Consider the following 22499-nt stretch of genomic DNA (forward strand, 5'->3'; position numbering starts at 1 on the left):
TTCTTTACAAAATTATAAAATTACAAAATTATGAAAATATAACATTATAACAACAAAACAACAATAAACAATAAACCAACTACTATACTACTCTACAAAAAAACTCACAACTACGCTCATTACACATCAATATATAAGTAAATAAATAACGCCGCTCAGCATAACAAGACCACACTCTCAACCTTCAAGAGTATCAATTATTAAACCACCTTTGCACGAAATTCTTCCTCTCAGGACATTAAGCTTATTATGGCAAAAGTGAGGACTGCAGATGCTGGAAACCAGAGTTTAGATCAGAGTGGTGCTGGAAAAGCACAGCAGGTCTGGCAGCATCCGGGGAGCAGGAAAATTGACGTTTCGGGCAAAAGCCCTTCATCAGGAATAGAGGCAGGAAGCCTCCAGAGTGGAGAGATTAAGCTTATTAAACCAAATCACTATGTCTAGACAAAAGCCCGAATCAAAATAGTGGACAGATGTGCTTCCAGATAATTCAAAAAGGGCTGCAATGTCTTATAAAAATTGTCCATTTTCTGGTGCACCATGTTTGCAAGAAAATCCAAAGAAACGTAGTCCATAATTAATTTATGCCACCCCGACAGACCCGGGGGGGGGGGGGCGTTCTCAGACACCCAGCACATCAGAATGTTCTTCCTCGTGCAAAAAAGTGAGGATGCTAAAAGGCTTTATCCCATGTACATCTAAGGGAGATAAATTCAGCAAACCCAGGAGAAGAAAAACTGGGTCCACCTTGACTTTGGTCCCCAAGGCCCTCTCTATTACTCCTGCCACAGCGCTCCAGTATGTACAGAGCCTGTGGCAGGATTACAAACAATTAGTGAGGGTACCTGTATTTATTTTACACTTGGGGCACATTGAAGATGCACCCTGCTTAAATTTTGCAAGATGATCTGGGGCCAGATGAGCCCTACGAATATTCTTTAACTGCATAGCATGGGTCCTATTACATATTGAAATCTTCCTCGCATTCTCACAAAGGTCCTCCCAAGTTTCCAGAGCGATCTCCACACTTAATTCTCTCTCCAGACCTCCCGTAATTGCTTGATGACACCCGAGGAACATGCCCCCAACAAATGATAGAGAGGACTCACTGAAAGAGTGTTCTTAGCCTGAAGCACCCTCTTTTGCCATCTCAGATCTACAACCCTCAGTCAGAAGCGTAGTCTCTTTTCAGATAAAATCTCTGACCTGAAAAAACAGAAGAGGTCCCAATTCGATACTCCATACTTACAAGTTATTTGATCAAATTACATTAATGTTTCATCTTCAAACAAGATGACCCCCCTATCCGCCCAGGACTTAAACCTGGCATCCATTATCCCTGGCTGGAAACCTGGCATACCAACTATGGGAGTATGGAAAGATGTTCGAGACATATTACCCTCCGTCTGTCTCATTGCCCCCCATACTTTGACTGTATGAGTAACTACTGGATTGCAGCAATGTTCCACAACTATCCTCATTTTGTCCAGAAACAACAGGTTAATAAGAGGACACTTTGCCTAGAAGGCCTCAATGTCCAACCTTGTCGATGTGGAGTCCTCACAGGCCCAGTCACTCTCAAAAGGTAAAAGGGAGCTCAATTGATATCTTCTGACGTCCAGGAGATCCACTCCTCCCAACCCCTGGGGCATTTGCAATTTTGTAAGCTTAATAAGGGGCTGCTTATGGTGCCAAATAAAAGAACTAGACTAACCGTTTAATTTCCGAAAAATTTGTTTGGACAAAGCAAGGGAAGCATCTGCAGAAGGTATAATAAGCGAGGAAGAACATTTATTTTAATAAGAGCAACTCGACCTAGCCATGATATTGGAAGGGCCCCCCATCTTTGAAGGTCTTACTTAATCTTGTCAAACAAATGAACAAAATTAGCCTTCAATAACTGATCAAAACTAGGGGTAACAGAGAGGCCCAAGTAAAGAAAACCTCCCTGTGCCCATTTAAAGGGGAACCCACCTTCCACATCCACATCCCTAAGTACCCCCATAGGCATTGCCTGCAATTTTGAAAAATTGGTCTTGTAACCTGAGAAAAGGCCAAATGAATTAATACATCATATCAAACAGGGCACCAAAGCTGCCAGGTTCAAAAGAAAAATGAGAACATCATCTGCATATAATATGATCTTATGCACCTTCGACACTACCTTTGAGGCAGCTATATTAGGGTCCCCATGAATGGCCTCTGCCAACAGCTCATTCACCAATGTGAAGTGCAAAGGTGAGAGGTGACAGCCTTGCCGACTACCCCGACCAATGTTAAAATTATCAAACCATATACCATTAGTGAGAACCAGCCCCAGAGGATTACTGTAAAGGAGGACTAGTAGCTTAATATTCCAGGATACAAATGCTACAGGAAGGAAGGAAAGGGGGCAAGAGAAGAGGGGGCGTGGCGTTTTTGATAAAGAATAGCATTACAGCTGTACTTAGGGAGGATATTCCCTGAAATACATTCAGGGAAGTTATTTGGGTGGAACTGAGAAATAAGAAAGGAATGATCACCTTATTGGGATTGTATTATAGAACCCCTAATAGTCAGCAAGAAATTGAGAAACAAATTTGTAAGGAAATTTCAGCTATCTGTAAGAATGATAGGGTGGTTATGGGAGGAGATTTTAACTTTCCAAACATAGACTGGGACTGCCACAGTGTTAAGGGTTTAGATGAAGAGGAATTTGTTAAGTATGTACAAGAAAATTTTCTGATTCAGTATGTGGATGTACCTACTAGAGAAGGTGCAAAACATGACCTCCTCTTGGGAAATAAGGCAGGGCAGATGATTGAGATGTCAATGGGGGAGCACTTTGGGGCCAGCCCCCATAATGCTTTTAGCTTTAAAATAGTGATGGAAAAGGATAGACCAGATCTAAAAGTTGAAGTTCAAAACTGGAGAAAGATCAATTTTGACGATATTAGGCAAGAACTTTCAAAAGCTGATTGGGGGCAGATATTCGCAGATAACAGGACAGCTGGAAAATGGGAAGTCTTCAGAAATGAGATAACGAGAGTCCAAAGGCAGTATATTCCTGTAAGGGTGAAAAGAAAGGCTGGTACATGTAGGGAATACTGGATGACTTAAGAAACTGAGGGTTTGGTTAAGAAAAAGAAGGAAGCATGTGTCATGTAAAGACAGGATGGATTGAGTGAATCCTTAGAAGAGTAAAGGCAGTAGGAGTATACTTAAGAGGGAAATCAGGAGGGCAAAAAGGGGACATGAGATAGCTTTGGAAAATAGAGTTAAGGAGAATCCAAATACATTTAAGACAAAAATGGTAACTAGGGAGAGAATAGGACCCCCTCAAAGATCAGCAAGGCGGCTTTTGTGTGGAGCCGCAGGAGATGGGGGAGATATTAAATGAGTATTTTGATCAGTGTTTACTGTGGAAAAGGACATGGAAGTTATAGAATGTGGGGAAATAAATGGCGATATCTTGAAAAACGTCCATATTACAGAGGAAAAAGTGCTGGATCTCTTGAAACACATAAAGGTGGATAAATCTACAGGACCTGATCAGGTGTACCATAGAACTCTGTGGGAAGCTAGGGAAGTGATTGCTGGGCCTCTTGCTGAGATATTTGTATCATCGATAGTCACAGGTGAGGTGCTGGAAAACGGGAGGTTGGCTAACATGTTACTACTATTTAAGAAAGATGGTAACGACAAGCCAGGGAACTGTAGACCAGTGAGCTTGATGTTGTTGGTGGACAAGGGAATCCTGAAGGACAGGATTTACATGTATGTGGAAAGGCAAGGACTGTTAGGGAGAGTCAACATGGCTTTGTGCGTGGGAAATCATGTCTCACAAACTTGATTGAGTTTTTTGAAGAAGTAACAAAGAGGATTGATGAGAGCAGAGTGGTGGATGTGATCTATATCGACTTCAGTAAGTCTTTCGACAAGGTTCCCCATGGGAGACTGGTTAGCAAGGTTAGATCTCATGGAATCCAGGGAGAACTAGCCATTTCGATACAGAACCGGCTCAAAGGTAGAAGACAGAGGGTGGTGGTGGAGGGTTGTTTTTAAGACTGGAGGTTTGTGACCAGTGGAGTGCCACAAGGATCAGTGCTAGGTCCACTACTTTTCGTCATTTCTATAAATGATTTGGATGTGAATATAGGAGGTATAGTTAGTAAGTTTGCAGATGACACCAAAATTGGAGGTGTAGTGGATAGCAAAGAAGATTACCTCAGATTACAACAGATCTTGATCAGATGGGCCAAATGAGCTGAGGAGTGGCAGATGGAGTTTAATTTAGATAAATACAAGTTGTTGCATTTTGGGAAAGCAAACCTTAGCAGGACTTATACACTTAATGGTAACGTTCTAGGGAGTGTTGCTGAACAAAGAGACCTTGGAGTGCAGGTTCATAGCTCCTTGAAAGTAGAGTCACAGGTAGTTAGGATAGTGAGAAAGGCATTTGGTATACTTTCCTTTATTGGTCAGAGTATTGAGTATAGGAGTTGGGAGGTCATGTTGCGGCTGAACAGGATGTTGGTCAGGCCACTTTTGGAATATTGCGTGCAATTCTGGCCTCCTTCCTGTCAGAAGGATGTTGTGAAACTTGAGAGGATTCAGGAAAGATTTACAAGGATATTGACAGGGTTGAAAGATTTGAGCTATAGGGAGAGGTTGAATAGACTGGGGCTGTTTTCCCTGGAGCGTCAGAGACTGAGGGGTGACCCTATAGAGGTTTATAAAATCATGAAGGGCATGGATAGGGTAAATAGACAAGGTCTTTTCCCTGGGGTGGAGAGTCCAGAATTAGAGGGCATGGGTTTAAGGTGAGAGGGGAAAGATATAAAAAAGAGACTTAAGGAGCAACTTTTTCATGCAGAGGGTGGTGCATGTATGGAATGAACTGGCAGAGGAAGTGGTTGAGGCTGGTACAATTGCAACATTTAAAAGGAATCTGGATGGATATATGAATAGGAAGGGTTTGGAGGGATACGGGCCTAGTACTGGCAGACGGGACCAGATCAGGTTGGGACATCTGGTCGGCATAGACGAGTTGGACTGGAGGGTCTGTCTCTGTGCTGTACATCTCTATGATTCTATGACCCATACCTATCTAGTATGCACTTCATCCAGTCAAAACGCTGCAGGATATAAAAAAAGATATGGCCATTCCACCTAATCTAATGCCTTCTCTAATGTACAAGGACGCCACCAACCCTTGAACTGACCATTGCTGGCACACTTGAATCACGTTATGCAGTCTCCTAACATTATTAGAAGATCTGCAACCTGTTATAAAGCCCACCTGATCCTCCTTAACAAAGAGGGCAACACCCTTTCCAACCTCAATGCCCAAAGTCTTTGATAACGTTGTAAAATTAGAGTTTAAAAGCGGGATGGGTCTGTAAGAAGCACAGTCTTCCCGGGTATACCCTTTCTCGAGAATGGCGGGAGGCAATCCCAACTATATGGATAGTTGTACATGGTAAAAACAATGACTGCAGATGCTGGAAACCAGATTCTGGATTAGTGGTGCTGGAAGAGCACAGCAGTTCAGGCAGCATCCAAGGAGCTTCGCTGAAGCTGCCTGAACTGCTGTGCTCTTCCATCACCACTAATCCAGGATAGTTGTACATGTCTAGCATCGGTCCTGACAGTATGTTTACCACTTTGAAGTTGCCTCACTGCTTTCTGTAAGTCTTGGGCTGTTAACGGAGCACTAACGAAAGACGTCTGTTCAGCAGGCATACCAGAAAGATCCAAGTTCCTAAAAAGAGACTCCATCTTATACCATCTGTCCTCACAGCAGTCAGACTGGTAAAGTTCAGAGTAAAATCTCTGACACTCCTCATTGATTTTTTTAGCATCGGAATAAAGAGTTCTATTCCCTTCCCTACTAGAAGCAATAGACTGGGAGGCATTCTTCTTCCTGACCAAATATGCTAAGTTTTTACGCGGCCTATCACCGCGCTCAAACAGCGTCTGCTTCGCAAAGAAAAGTTCCTTCCTTGCTGTATGCATGAGCATGAAGTTTAAAGCAGATCAGAGAGCTGTGATCCACTGCAGCTTAGTCACCAATAGGTCTACTATAGTATGCCGTCTCAGCTGCCTTCACTCGTGCCTCAAGCAGACACTGCCGCTCTCCCTTCTGTCACTTCTGGCTGGCAGAGTATGAGATAATTAACCCACTAGCATAGGCCTTAGCTGTCTCCCAAAGAATGGATGGATTACTAGCTGTACCTGAGTTGGTGGCCAAACAAAGTTTCAAATTCCCTCGAAAAGTGTTCTACAAACTCGCTGTCCCTGAGGATGAAGGGATCCATTTGCCAGTACATTAGCCCATTACATCACTCTTAATCTTAACCATTAAATACACAGCTGCATGATCACAGATGACAATATTCCCAATTCGACAGGATACCACCAAATCCTAAAAAGCCACAGGAATTAAGAAATAATCAATCCTTGTGTGGCATTTATGAGGATTGGAAAAGAATATAAAATCTCTGCCCATAGGGTGTAAACATCTCCGACCGTTTACCAAACCCACACATAAATCACCCAACTGCTTAGATTATGAAGAAAGCTTTGGGAAGCCTTTGGGCATTCTGTCTAGCACAAGATCTATCAGGCAATGAAAAGCTGCCCCCATAATAATATGCTGTGACACCAAGGCCATCAGCTTATCTCATGCATCAGTTAGCAATTTAAGAGGGTAGGCCAGAGGACAGTAGACATTCAAAATACCATATTCCTCACCAAGTATAAGGGCCTTAAGAATAACAAACTGACCATACTCACCTTTAACACAACCTATTAAATTAAATGGGAGACCCTTCCGGATGAGTATGGCCACTCCTCTGCTCCTAATACTAAAAGACAAGAAAAACACCCGATCAAACCCACCCTGCTGCAACTTCAAGTGTTCCTTGTCACTAAGATGAGTCTCCTTCAACAGCCCAATGTCGACCCTCTCCTTTCTAAGGTTCAACAACACCTTTTTTCTTTTAACTGGCGAATGAATCCCTCTGATATTCCAGGTGCACCGTTTAAGAATGCTGCTAACCACGATCCTTTACAACCCTTGACCTGCCGAGAGGAAGAATTCGTCTAGCAACATGCTGAGCACACTCAAAAGGAGACTCAGAGTCCATTTACAAAAAACCAAAAAGAAAATAAACTAACTACAAAACACAAAAAGCACTTAATGGGGGACTCTACTTTCTGCTCACAGAAGACACTCAGATTTCCCACACACACCTCCATCCCACCCACCCCCCCCCCCCCCCCCCCCCCTTGCAGCTCAAGCCACATCCCAAACCCAAGCAATGGAAGAAACTAAACAAAAGGACATTGTAAACACAGGTGTAACTGAAACTCTGCCCATCCCCACTATATATCAATACCACTCCAGCTCAGAGAGAGAAAGAAATACCCACCAACAATAACTTCTTTGGGAAAAGAGTGAAAGTACAAGAAATAAAAGCAAGACAGAAAAAAAATACATTACTGTCCAAGTCCATAAATACATTATTTTAAAGTGTCCAAAAAGTTTTTGGCTTGCTGCAAGGAATCAAACGACCGCACAGCTTCCTGTTAACTAATATGAAGCACTGCTTCGTATGTCATTCAGTATTGAATACCAAGGTCCTTTAACCTTCTCTTAACCTCAAACGATTTCCTCTTATGAATCATTGCCGCAGAAAAGTCCTGGAAAAACATTATCCGAGTTCCCTGACATGTCAGGGCCTATAGATCTCTCCCCAAACTTCTAGAAGTTTCCATGACTCTCTCTGCTTGTCCCCATAGCATTGAAATCATATCAGAACCAGGCACTGATCCTGACCGGATCTGCGCACCGCAACCTGGTGAGCTCTGTCAACCTTCACCTGGTCCACCTCGGCATCCCAGCCAAGGAATTGCGGCAACCTTTCTTCAAAAAGACCGGCTGATTGCCCACCTTCTACTCCCTCCAGCAAGCCGATGACCCAGATCTTCTTTCTCCTGCCTCTATTTTCCAGGTCATCGACTTGCTCAGTTAGGGCCCGAACCGGTTCCTCAAGGGCCTGGATCCGCCCTGCCGAGGTCTCTACATCAGTCTCTGACGCTGTGGTCCACCGTTCAACCTCTTCAACTTGCTTCCCGGGCCCGTCCAACCCCTTCTCATGCTTTTGTAGCATGGCCGAGATGGGCTCCAGTCGATTACGAGTCTCTTCCCTCATCTCCCGGATCAGTTGTTGGATCGCTTTGAGTTCCTCCATGATGTTCTCCTGCACAGGCATTTCTTTCAATACTGCTGAGGGAGCTGCAGCAGTTTTCCCAGTTGCAGTTTCAGGCCTGCCTGATGTTTTCAGCTAGTGTCCTGAATGTTGAGAGTTGGCCGTTTACTTCCTCTTAGTCATTCTCACATGCTCCAGAAAGGATTTAAATGATTGTATTACCATTTAGCAATATTTTTTCCAAAACAAAACTAAGGTGGGGGGTAAAAATATATTACTACCCTGGGTCAGGGTGCAGAGCTCAGCAAGGCTGATCTATTCAGATCGCCATCATCTTGAAACCCCCCTATTAATCGGCTTTTTAGTTGGCACCTATTGAGGGTTCAGCATAACAAAAAAATGGTGCATAGTCAGTTTTAGCTTAATGCTGACTCTGTGAGGGCAGTGATAAAGAAAAGCAAGGAGACTTCAAGAAGTTAACTGCATCAATCTTTCTCTCTCCCTTTTCTATGTAAACTTGTTCTCTTCTATTTTCTGCTGAATAAGCAGTGAGAAACACATTCAGAAATAATGAAATACTTCGAAAATCCAAAGACAACCAAAAAGACCCCAGGCAAACCAAACAACCAGTGGAGTGGCACAGTGGTTCAGTGGTTAGCGCTGCTGCCTCAGCATCAGGGACCTGGGTTTGATGCCAGCCTCGGACAACTGTCTGTGTGGAGTTTGCACATTCTCCCCATGTTTGTGTGGGTTTCCTCCAGGTCCTCCTGTTTCCTCCCACAGTTCGTAGATGTGCAAGTTTGGTGAATTGCCCGTAGTGTTCAGGGGTGTGTAGGTTAGGTGTATTAGTCAGGGGTAAATGTAGAGTAATAGGGGAATGGGTCTGGGTCGGACACTCTTCGGAGGGTCTGAAGGACCTCTTTCCACACTGTAGAGATTCTGTGAACTAAAGACAGAACATCAAATGCAAATAACATCAAGGCATTGTTGAAGATTGTCAGAAGTCACACAACATCAGGTTTTAGTCCAACAGGTTTATTTGAAATCACAAGCTTCCAGAGCGCTGCTCCTTTGTCAGGTGAGCAGCGCTGTGAAAGCTTGTGATTTAAATTAAACCAGTTAAATTATAATCTGGTGTTGTGTGACTTCTGACTTTGTCCATGCCAAACCAACACCAGCATCACATCATTGAAGATTGGAAAAGGATTGTGGACCCGACTTATCAAGTTTATTTGATTTTGGACTGGTGATACAGGACTGTGATTCTCTGACTGTATGTCCCCTCCATTCATATTTGTGTTTTTTACTTTGTGTGTGTATGCCTGTCTGTGTGTGTGTGTGTCAATTTTAAAAAGGAGTAAATTTAAGACACAGAAATGAGAAATCCTGTTCTTTTGCTTTTCTTATTAGAGTTAAGATTATAAAAATAAGTGTAGTTTTTTATTGTTCGAAGAAAACCTGGTGTTGTTTGCTTTTATCCTCAATAGCAAGATAAAATCTTCACATTTGGCTCTGTGAATAATAGGGTTAATTTACAGTATACTACACCAGTGGGTCATAACACTGAATAAAATGGATGTTCCATCAATATTCATGGTCTAAAGTGCCAAGTACTTTCTTTTACATAACGCTTTAAAGGAAATTCTCTGTCTATGATCTTTATAAAGCATTCTGCTGAAATCACAACATAGTTACTAACTCCTGGTTCTTTTAAATCTTTTCCTTCTCTTGACCTTTGTTCTTCTGCTGAATTCATTCACTAATTTATTTTAATTTCCCCAGCTCAATAAATTTGGAGCCCCAACCTAAAGTTATTTTCTGGTCCTTTCACTGTGTCTTGCAGCTGTGCCTTCTGGACCCTAAAATCGTAGCAGCAATCTTCATTATGAGATGTGAGAATTCGCTTTTACACTCACCTACCTTCCCTTTCGAGTCTTTGTGCAGTTGATCAAAGTTATTCCCTTTTCCCTTAGGAATCTATAATTTTACATCTTGATTTTTCCTTATAGAATCTCCTTCACTAAATTCTATATGCAGCTAGCTCTTTTCTTTTTTCCCTACACTCCTGCCCCATCACTACTTACCAGCATGAAGTTTTTACCTTTGGAATACTGAGCCTACTGCTGCTTTCACAATTGCTGCTGTACCTATCTGTTAACAATCATGTTTCAGCTGCTGACTGACTGTCAGTAGCTTCTTAAAGCAGCAATACTCTTAAAGTGATAAACTCAGTTGCTGAAAACATTTTATTTTCTTCTGGGTCCGCTGTACTACTTTCCCTCATGGTGACGTCAAACTGGAAATGCTTCAACCATGTGGTATTTTTCCATTATGAACTCTCCTGGTATCATGTAGTATATGATAGTAAATAAGAGTTATTTGAGATGGTTCACTGCCACCTATCCTCCTTTGTCTTTGCTTTGTCTATCCAGTGATTAGTGGTAGAGGATACAACACTGTACAATATCTTCACTGTTCTTAAACAACAAGAAGGTTACTGGCATGATGGCAATAGGTGTGACTACATTTGGTCAGAAATAATTACGAGATCCTTAGAAAGCTGACACAGATACATCTGCTCCCTCTGAAAGCTAGAATAGAAATTATTGTTTTGTCCCACAGACTATGGTGGAGCCAATTAACATGAACATTAGCCTCTTCAGAGCTATGAACTTATACAACAGATAACATGATTCATTTTTGTTTTGGCTGTAAAATTCTTGCTCCCAATGAGTATTAGTCAAAACTCCATATACACATCTTGTTCCATATTCCTTTGTTCCATGTTTTTTGATGAGCCTACACTGCTAAATATTGATATTGTCTCAGCTTCAGTTGCTAACTCATGCATTCAGTTGCTCTACCTCCCTCTGTGAAAAAAAGTCCTGTTTTCTATCCAAAGGTTTAGAAATAAACTATACCTGTGACCCCAGTTCTCGCCCTCTCAATCCCTTCATCATTTTAATTACCTCTTTAAAAATCACCTCTTCGAATCCTGTTTCATAACAAAAAGAATACACAGTTTTCCAGAAAGGGAGGTGAATTACAAGCAAAACAAAATAGTATTCTGAAGCACGGCTGTAAGACAGGACAGACCTTTAGCACGTATGTTTTAAGGAATAGTATCAGAATCCAAGTTTTAGTGGAGTTCAACGTATGAACAGTACATTGTTGCAATTCTTATAATTACCTCCATTAATCAAAGAAAACTATAATGTTGGTCAAGCATACCCTTCCTTTTGTAAATCAAAATTTCTCTCATTATATACAACAAAAGTGGAAAAGGCATAATAGGAGAGCTTTTTAAAAGACACCCCATGCATTATCACTTATTTATACTTCCATCAAAGGTTAAAAATAACCCATGTTGACTGAGAAAACAGCCCAAACACACTGCAGCATTGTTTGCTTTCTCATTACAAATATTTCACTTCTATTGGTGTCTATTTTGGCACAATTAAAATCTCCGCCAATTAAAGCTTAATTGTGTATGGCATTCTTCTCACTGGTATACACATTATTTTATTCTCCATTTTGGTACCACTGTTCATCCATCTGTTATATGTTCTTGCAGTATGATTGATCACAGATCACTCCCTATATAATGCGAAATTATTGTGTAAGACGGGTACTTCATTTAAATCCTGATGCTTAGGCATTTGGATCATGTCTCTAAGTAACATAAACTATTCTTTGTTCTCTCTCTATTCTTCTTGAAAGTTTTGGATCCAAATATCTTTAGCTATTAACGTGCACACTTTTCAACTTGATTTTCTTGGTTTTCTATTTTTTTCCTTTTCACATCGCTCAATGTTTTACCCCTTTACTTATTCCAAATTAAGCCTCAAGATTGTTTTCCTTTCTCAGCTGCCAACCCCTTACTTTTCCCCCCATCCTTTGTGTTGATGACTTATCTTGGAGCTCTAGTTAACCTTATCACAACATATTGGTTGCAGAAAGCAGTTGTTCCATCACTACAGCTTACTTCTGCTTAAAAGAAAAGTGTCCCAATATCGCAGGAATCTGAACCTTTTCTACTAGCACAATGTCTGTAGCCACACCATCATCTCCTTAGTTTGGCTGTTCCTGTAGTGACTGGTTTGTGTCACTACTAGCGATTCAAAGATGACAACTGTTGAAATGCTGATTTTCACTCTCATCACTAATAACTCCTGGAACTGCAATAATAGTAGACCCATACAAATCTTCACTACTTCACCAGTTTTGTTTATAAGACACAAGTTATGGCTGACTTTTAACCCCCATTCTGTTATTTTTCCAGTGCTTAAGAGGCAAAATGTTTTGCATTCACAGTTGGATTACAGAAATAGTTATATACTCAATTGAACCTTACTTAACCACCGTGTTTCTCCACTTAGTTCCTGGCTTTGCATAACCAAGGAATTAACAGACTAATGATAGGTTAATATGATGTCCAAATCCTTCAAAGGGCTGACCATTAGTTCTGTCTGATTAGTAGAATAGCAGTAAATCCAACGCTGAAGTAACAAAGACTAATTTTAGCAAGCATAGATTAGAGGTGATACAGACAAGATTGTTTAACAGGAAATTGAAACATTTTAACCAATGTGATTAATAATGACATAATTTAGTCAGAGTTAAAAATAACAACACCAGGTTATAGTTCAACAGGTTTATTTGGAAGCACTAACTTTCGGAGCGCTGCTCCTTCATCAGGTAGTAGTGGTAGGGTTAGCGGCACTCTGAACGCTAATGCTTCCAAATAAACCTGTTGGACTATAACCTGGAATTGTATTATTTTTAACTTTGTCCACCCCAGTCCAACACTGGAACTTCCAAATTATAATTTAGGAAGATATAGATTAAAATCATATTCAAGTCAGCTAGGCAAGCAGTAGGAATGCCAGATTGAATGCATTTACAGTGTATCAAAAGATGGGTTCAAAAAAGTAACAGAAAAGTTCATTGGAAATAGAAGGAGAGGAGCATATTTCAACCATGAGTCATGAACAGGAAACCAAATGATCTAGTTTTAAAAGAACTGCAATTCAAGCACATTTGGGGAAAAATGTTCTAAAAGTTGCAATCTGAAGACACTGATGTAATGATTATTACTTATTCATTCATGGAATGTGGCAAGGTAAATGGTTCTTGTTCATCCTTAATTGTCCTTGAGTACATTTAAATTTGAGATGTTAGATTTGCATTTCCCTTTGCACATCAAGACATCAAAAAAAATTTATTAGTTCCACTCATTCAAACTCTGTTTACCACAGGCATACTCTCACCACATCCTGTTCACTGATCATACCTCTGCTGACTGACCCTACACTGTATTTGGTTCATAGTCTCAGTTTTAAAATACTGATTCTTTTTTTAAATCTCTTAATGGCCTCATCCTTCCTTATTTCTATAATTGCCTCCAACTTTACAAACCTCCCCGATTCTGTCCTCTTATACATCCAAATAATTGACAGTCACCCTTCAGCTGCCTAGACACTCAGCCCTGAAACTCAGTCCCTACATCTCTCCCATCCCTCTGGCCAAATCTCTCAATTTCCTTTATGACACACCTTAAAACCTATTTCTTTGACTAAGCTTTGATTCACTTGAATTAGTGTCTCCTAATGTAGTTTTGTGTCCAATAGTGAGTAATAATGCTTATGTGAAGCACCTCAGAATCCTTCACTACATTAAAGTCATTCTGTAAATTGAAGTTATTGTTGTTTACCTGTCTCTTGCACTCAGTAAAGTTTCAGGGTCTAATGAGCTGCAATGCATCCAGAACCAGGAATTAGTAAATTTTTAGCTTCATCAAAAGTGTAGTTTGTTATCTTAAATCCTAAGTATCTGTTTACTTCCTACTGGTTCTGGCTCAGTATTATACTAAAATTGACTTCATGACATTGGACTAGTCCACAGATGATCGAGGACCATACTATCTACATGTGGACCACATGAAGCCAGTAGAAATGTTGGTTACTTTCTCTGCATTGGTACGCTGGGATAATATCAGCTGTGAGAAGAACCTTAACAAAGGAAACAATGACAAAGGTTAGTGCTTCATGCATTTTATTTACTGTTATAGAGTTATCAGGGATAAAAGAAAAGTATGCCTACTCTGCTAAACAATTAGATTATGGCCAACCTGCACTTGCAATTCATTTTTATTGAAAATGAATCAATCACCATTGTGAAATATTTTTAATTGACATAGATTCAATCACTTTCTAACCAACAGTGCCAGATTTTCACTATCCTTTGTGCGGACATCACCCAGCTCTAAAGCATGATGTGTCTTTGTTTTGAACTTTTGATGAAGAACTTTTTCTCTATCCCTGCAATCAAAGCCTTCAATAATTTTAAACAGCTCAATTAAATGATGCCTGAATATCATATAATCAAGGGAATGCAAACTTAATCTCCACAAACTTTCTTCATAATTAAATCCTCCAGTCCTGGCATCATTCTGTCACATCAGAATTGCAACTCTTCCAAGGCCACTATGTCCGTTCAGAAGTGTGATCCAAGATTTAAAGTTAATACTCCAAGTGGTCCACTCATAACTCAGCAATGTAACTAACATATCTTTATTTCTAATCCTCTTGAGAGAAAGACCAATATTCCATTGGCCTTTCCATTTTGTTTTTGCAATTCTTGGGGGTTTAGACCTGTTTAGCCTTATTGCATGGTGCCTCCAACTTTCCTGAATGCAAGAGGCAGGCAAACAACAATAACTTCAACTTAGAGAATGACTTTAATGTAGTGAATGATTTTGAGGTGCTTCACACCAGCTCTCCTTTATGTTGACAAAGGACATAACTTTCACGTGGCAGTTTCCTTTCATTGGCACCACTTCCAGACATATAATCCATGTTTCAAGTATTTCTTATTATCCGTGGGCGGCACAGTGGCACAGTGGCAGCACGGTGGCACAGTGGTTAGCACTGCTGCCTCACAGCGCCAGAGACCCAAGTTCAATTCCCACCTCAGGTGACTGCCTGCGTGGAGTTTGCACATTCTCCCCGCGTCTGCGTGTGTTTCCTCCGGGTGCTCCGGTTTCCTCCCACAGTCCAAAAATGTGCAGGTTAGATGAATTGGCCATGCTAATTTGCCCGTAGTGTTAGGTGAAGGGATAAATGTAGGGGAATGGGTCTGGGTGGGTTACGCTTCGGCGGGTCAATGTGGACTTGTTGGGCCGAAGGTCCTGTTTCCACACAGTAAGTAATCTAAATTGCATTGAATCCCTTTACAGTAGATGCAAACTGCTAAACCCCTTTTCAAACATTTTTAAAAAACAATTGCAAATTCCACAAATTACAAATTTTCACAACTGTACTATTTCCAGGTCAATGGACATATTTACTTAGTTGAAAACCTTTGATTTGTGACTTGCCTTCTCTCTGTAAAATTTAAGATTGAATTCTATCGTATTCTGGTCTCTGTTAGCTAGGTGTTCTTTTACCATTACATGGCTGACTAATCCATGCTTTTTATTCATTACCAAATCTAAGATGATTCATTCACTTGTTGTTACAAAAATACATCACTTCAGAAAACTGTGAATCAACTCAAGAAATTTGCTCTTTTTGGGAGATAAGCTGTTCTGCTTTCCCCAGTTTATCTGAAAAATTAAAGTTTCACATTTTAAGTACTCTGACTTTGGGCTAGTTTGATCTCCACATTTATATTTTCAGTATTTTATAATTGAAACCAAAAATTCTGTGAACAACTCCCACCAAAGTTTTATAACGATTTTTATTTCTTAATTCTACCTATACTATTTTTGCTACCTGCTCAATATATTGATGTATTCATTTTCCAAATCTATAATAGTGTCTTTTATCAGTGTCCCCCTTTTCCTTTCCATGATCAAGGTCTGGGATATTTATCACCCAGTCATCCCCAGCTGGCTATTATGTCCCACCCTTTAAGCTGTGCTTGCACTTCTAACTAATTTAGTTTATTTCATTTGCTTTATGCATAAGCGTATCCTACTTTCGATCAGGGAATACTTACAATCCTGCCTTTATATCATGATGCTGCTTTGAACACACATTTCAACATGCTAAATTCCTTTTTTTAATCACTTCTGACATTTTTAAAATCAGTTGTTCTGTTGTTATTTATTGATATAGTGGTACAGTAGGAAAGTGGATCCAAGGTTGAAGGTTAGCCATTACTTCATTGAATGGTGGAACAGGCGCGATGGCCGTATGACTTCCTGCTTCTCTGTCTTATGTTCCTGCATTATAATTACCTGTACTTCTTCCTTAACCTGAACTGTTTATATTGACACAATTGATGACCTGGGATTTACTCTTATCTTACTTTTAATCTCCTTGGCTATTTCAATTTTCACTTGGGTTTCCTAAACAACTCCCTGCATTAATTCCCTTTCCCTTGCAATAGTTTAAATACCGTTTTTTTAAACTCTTATTTTTTTTTTGCTTAGTACTTTGGTCTAGCCCTATTCAGGTGAGGTTAGCAGTACTTTACCTTCCTGTTCAGAGATCAACATACCATAGCACTGCTTTTTGTGGCAGTAGCAGCAACTGCTGATCATAAACATCTAGCAAATGTCCATATTGTGTCACAGTGCTGGTCTTTTTAAAAGGTTACTATGCCCTTGAGTTTTCTCGAGAGAGAGGGGGTAATCGGCCAGGCTCCAACTAGGCTGGGTTTGAAAGGTCCTTTTTCTTTACCCCTAACAAATAATGCCTCTGGCATAAGGCTTTCATGTCTTAAAAAGCAGTATAATCAAAGAGGAGTGCCCAACAAGCTGTGTAGCTAGCCTCTAATTTAGATTAGAGTTTTTGATTCAGTTCAGCAGCAGTGTGTGTGAAGAAAATCTGCTGGGACAAGTCAAACAGGGTATTCTATCTCTCCAACTTCAAATCTGTGAGCCTTGGTTTGTTTCATTTTTACTCTTTGTGCTAAGGGATGTGTTTATTGGGACTGTTGCAAGTATTTTCAGAACAGTATTATTAAGTTGGGATAGTCTGTCGGGTTTTTGGATAGGATAAGTTATCAGTGTTCTATTTTCTGTTCTGTGTGTTTCATTCCATAAGTTTGTAAATAAATTCTGTTTGTTTAAAACTTGGCAGTCGGACCAGCTAGTTCACTTTGTGAATATCCACTGTACACTCAGCTAAACAAATAGCAAAGTTACAATATGGGCTACCTGCTTAAAATTGTTTTGAGGGGTTGGGCCTGGTCCATAACAGATTGGGATCTCTTTGCGGGATTTAAACAGCAAGTGGTAGGTGTTAGTCTCTTTTATTTTGGGTATTGATTTGGTTAATTTAAACAGTGCTCGGATAGCAATGGCTCTTTCGGTCACCAAGGAGGTTCTGGAGATGGAAGAAGTGACCTTGGGGGGTTTTACAAAAGGCAATTAAGATCAAGCTGTGGGAATTAGTAGACATACTGGAGTTGAAGTTACCTCCTAATGTGATAAAAGATGAGATGTTTGCAGCAGTAGCTCAGCATTTAAATTTGCTGGAGACTCCATCAGGATCTGTAGACATAGCTAAACATCAATTGCAAATGAAGAAGCTTCGGTTAGAAACAGAAACGAAACAGTTTGAGTTACAATTAAAATCAGAAGAGAAAGAAAAAGAATGAAGGGCTTTAGTAGACGAGAATGAAACAAATCAGGGCTCACAGGCTTGAAGTTAGAGAGAGAGAGTATCCAGCTGGACTTACCCCAGCTGCCTTTCCTCACACATACAGCTGCTGAACTGAATCAAAAACTCTAACCTAACGAAGGCTAGTTACACAGCTAACTGGCCACATCCCTTTGATTATAGAGGAGCCTTGATTATCCGAACAAGATGGGCGAGCACTATTTCGTTCAGAAAATTGATTATTCGGTTAATTGATTCAATGCTTCTCTCCTCTGGGGTTCAGAGTTTTCTGAAGTTTCCTTTCTCCTTGTTCTGCCTGCCTTGCTCCCTCTCTCTGTCTCAGGGTTTGTTTCTGAGCAGGCAAACACCAATGTGTAAAGGACCTGCAGCATTGCTGAAGCCTCCTGCCTCTGCTCCCCCTCCCCCCACATCAGTTCAATGGGATCAACACAAGCACTTGCTAAATCTGCTCCCCGTTCAGGAGACTAGGCAGCAGCATGCTGCGCGCGAGCCCCCGCCCCCCCACCGTCTGCCTCCAACCTGGCTCCCATCTGCACCCCCAACCCCACCACCCATCTGCCCCCATCCCTGCCCCTGTCCACTCCCCAACCCCATCAAACCCCACCCAGTCTGCCCCCACTCCCACATCCCCGCCCCACCAACCCCAATCAACCCTGTCCCTATCCGCCCCCACCCACTGTCCGGCCCCACAATTCCCCCCCGCGCCCCCTGCCCCCCAAGGGGCAGCTGGACTGGACATCAACAGCAAGACTGCTGCTACCTTTGGGGGGGAGGGGGTGGGAGTGTCAAAATAGCGCACAGACACGCACACACATGCAGCCACACACACAACGTTTTACTGCAACTTTTTGACAAGTTTCACCTTTGCTCTATACAGGACAATGTTGGAGAGATTATCTGGGGAAGGGAGGTTTAGGGTACACTCCATGGAAAGTGTGGGGAGAGAGATAGGGCGGGTGGTCAGTCATTTGGAGACGGCGCCTGGGCTCCCATCGGTGTCCAGGACTGTTCTCAGCAGCATTTCAGTAAGCCAAATTCATTTTTAATCGTTGTAAACAAAAGACACAATCAGTATTGGAAACACCTCTTTGACGTAATGTTTCTATCCGGACCTTGAGATCTTCTTCAGATAATCCGAAATTCGGATAATTGATATTCGGATAATCAAGGTTCCTCTGTACATCGTAATTTTTTAAGACATGAAAGCTTTAGGCCAGAGGCATTATCTGTTAGGGGTATCAAAAAGGACCCCAATAAACCTTTCAAACCCAGCCTCGTTGGAGCCTGGCCAATTGCCCCCCTCTCTGGAAAGAATCTAAAAGGGCATAATAACCTTGTAAAAAGACCAGCATTGAGTCAAGTGTTACGCATTGAAATCACAGCCTTAAGATAACAGATATGCATGACATCTTTTGAGCTCTTACATTGTTTCCAGGTATATTGAAGCTAAGACCTGCATTTGTATTGTGCTTTTTACAATCTCAGCACATCCCAAGGCACCCTACAGCCAGTGAAGTACATTTGAAATGCTGTAACATCAGAAACACATTATTCAATTTGCTCCGAACAAAGTCCCATAAACAGCAATGCGATAAATGTTGGTCAGGATTCCAGGGCTAACTCCTCATTCTTCTTTAAAGCAGTGCCATGGAATATTGTATGGTCACCTGAGAGGGCAGATGTATCCCCAATTTAGCAACCCTTTCAGTAAAAGATACCTGACAATCCCCTGAGTAGAACTTGAGTCAATAACCTTCTAACTTGAAGGTGAAGATGTTATACAATGAATTATAACAAATGCACATGAAAATGGCAAAGAAGTTGATGTCAATGCCAAATGAACAGTCAATAGTTACGCAAGAAAAGCTTGGAAATGCTGACAAAAATAAAAACTAAAAAAAGTTGCAAGTACACAGAAGTTCAGCATTTGTTAAGCATTCACCTGGCTGATCACTTGAGATCTAGCAATGATTCTCCAATACATTCCTTTGGTATAATTACGATATGCTGTAATATTAATGAGGCCATTAGTATTACAATAATTTTAAAATACCATAAGAAACAGGATCTGGAAGAGGCCATTTGGCCCCTTGAACTTGCTTTGCTATTCAGTAAATTATAAATGATTGTGGCCTTAGCTCCACTTTGTCTGCCCTCCATACCCCTTGACTCCCTTAAATCAAATATCTGTCTAACTCAGGCTTGAATATATTCAATTGCACAGACTTAAATGGTAGAGAATTTCAGACATTGACAAATCACCGTGAGAAGGAAATCCTCCTCATCTCTGTCTAAAATGGGAGACTCTTTATTTTGAAACAATACTCCAAGTTCTAGATTACCCCAGAAGGAGAAACACCGCCTCAGTGTCTAGCCTGGCAAACTCCTTCATAATCTTATATGTTTCAAAAGGTCACTTCTCACTCCTCCAAATTCCAATAAGTATCAGCCCAACTAGTTCACTCATTCTTCAATAGACAGTCCCTCCTCATCCAAAGCCTGTTTTGAATGTTTTTAAAAAAAAGCAAAAGTCATGTTCTTGTTTCTGCAGCAAGTTTTGGCATTTTCCATGATGTTACCCTCAGTGAACTCTACAAACTTTTTTGCTTACTGCTGTTCTAAATACTGGGCACTGACATGTAATTATTGTTTGGCAATAGTGTCATAGATTTCCCAGTTTATTGTGCTGGAAGATGTGAGGTGAATGGAGAAATTCTGCACATTTGTGAGACGGTATTTTATGATCCTTTGATTGCCTGCTGTATTTCCTACCAGAGCTAGCCAAGCTCTGCTGGAGTGTGATGCCAGTCTGAAAAGAGAGAATTACAGCATACCTGATCTCCTTGACTGTGGCAGAATTGATAGTCTGTAATCTCTCCCACATTCTACAAAACCTGGAAACTGCTGTAATTTCCACAAGCAATGGTGGCAGCGCAGGCTAGAATAACCAATCGTATGATAGAGACTTTTAAGTTTTATTCACAACAGATACATTTATGATGTGAAAAAGATATAAAATTGCATGGCTCTGAACATGGGAATAGGACTAATTTGAATTACTGTTACAAAGGCCATCACAAACATATGGAATCATAGCCATGTCCTTTAATGTAAAATAATATGTTTACATGAAGTAGTACCTTTCATTTTGTGCATGTCTTTGCAGAATGTATTTGTCTACTTTTTCACTTAAAACTTACAGAAATGATTCTGCACTCCCACTAGGAAGCCATATTTAAAGCAGATGGTGCTCTTGCACATCCTGTGAGAGTGCAACCTCCTGCTGGCAGAATAAAATGAAGAACTCACCTTGTTGTGTGTTTCCCTTTTATGACAAGAATAATGTCTAAAAAAAATAAGCAATATATATTGATAGGTGTACATGATTTATGACAATACCCATTCATCATTTTACCTTTATCATTATTATCAGATAACGTGAAGGAATTCTCAGGCCTTCCGTCAGGCATGCTCATCGCTGAGTCATACTCTTGGAAGAGTCTTGCTTTGAACCCCCCAATTCTATACATCAGAACTGTGGCTACAAAATCAACCATCTTGGAGCTACCTTGTGGGTATGTAGTCATTTTCTATATCAACCAAGGAGACTTTCAAACCAATTCTTGTCCACACATATAAATTGGTTTTAAATAGTTAAAAACCAAATCAAAATCCCACCAGAGTGGGGAATGTGCTAAAACCACTCAATCTTCTTGCAAGGATACATACAGAGAGCACACAATCGTGGCAAGAAAGGAACATTGCATTGATTCCAAATGCAAAGGTTTGGACCAATTATCGAGTCATAGAGTCAGAGAGATGTACAGCAGGGAAACAGACCCTTCGGTCCAACCCGTCCATGCCGACCAGATATCCCAACCCAATCTAGTCCCACCTGCCAGCACCCGGCCCATACCCCTCCAAACCTTTCCTATTCATATACCCATCCAAATGCCTCTTAAATGTTGCAATTGTACCAGCCTCCACCACTTCCTCTGGCAGCTCATTCCACACACATACCATCCTCTGTGTGAAAATGTTGTCCCTTAGGTCTCTTTTATATCTTTCCCCTCTCACCCTAAACCTATGCCCTCTAGTTCTGGACTCCCCGACTCCAAGGAAAGGACTTTGTCTATTTATCCTATCCAGGGGAATTTTGTGACTTGTGTATTAAATTAAAAATGTGAATCCTTAGAGAGAATCAAAAAGCCTGTATGTGAAAGGGGAAGGGTGATAGGCAATACTGAATGTTGCATGAGGTGACTATGTTGAGCTGAAGTAAAGCTACACTTATTGATCTTCCAATTAGTCTTCTTAGCGTTAGCCTCTGAAATGCTTGTCCTTGTCATGTAATGGAAATCATAGCTCTTTGCCTTACTTAAATATTTAATTCTGGGATTCTAGATCACTTGCTGTTTGACCTCTAAAGGGAGACCAGGATTCCAGGCTGATGTATCAGCATGCTTCGGACTCCCATCTCTTTCTGTCCCCAAGTTGGTAACTGGAAAGAAGTCAGCACTATGCCTGCAACAAGGAAACTACTTAGAGTCTTAAAGTCATATAGCTGTACAGCATGGAAACAGACCCTTTGGTCCAATTTATCCATGCCGATCAGATATCCTAAATTAATCTCGTCCCATTTGCCAGCACTTGGCCAACTCCCTCTAAACCC

General features: G+C 40.9%; 1 protein-coding gene across 3 annotated transcripts in view; it reads left to right on the top strand.

Moving 5' to 3' along the window:
* Window positions 1-22499, top strand: part of adgb (androglobin) — a 386047-nt gene that overhangs the window by 275716 nt on the left and 87832 nt on the right. For all 3 annotated transcript variants that reach the window (XR_015758508.1, XM_087991569.1, XM_087991570.1), the window contains exons 20-21: window positions 14093-14231; window positions 21261-21402. Coding sequence is in view for 2 of the 3 variants with exons in the window: in XM_087991569.1 (XP_087847695.1) it covers window positions 14093-14231; window positions 21261-21402 (281 nt within the window). In the remaining variant the exon portion in view is untranslated. The remainder of the gene's footprint in view (window positions 1-14092; window positions 14232-21260; window positions 21403-22499) is intronic.

Source organism: Chiloscyllium plagiosum, unplaced genomic scaffold, assembly GCF_037043375.1.
Source record: "Chiloscyllium plagiosum isolate Xiang-an unplaced genomic scaffold, Cpla_swu_hap1 HiC_scaffold_10, whole genome shotgun sequence".
Classification (NCBI taxonomy): Eukaryota; Metazoa; Chordata; class Chondrichthyes; order Orectolobiformes; family Hemiscylliidae; genus Chiloscyllium; species Chiloscyllium plagiosum.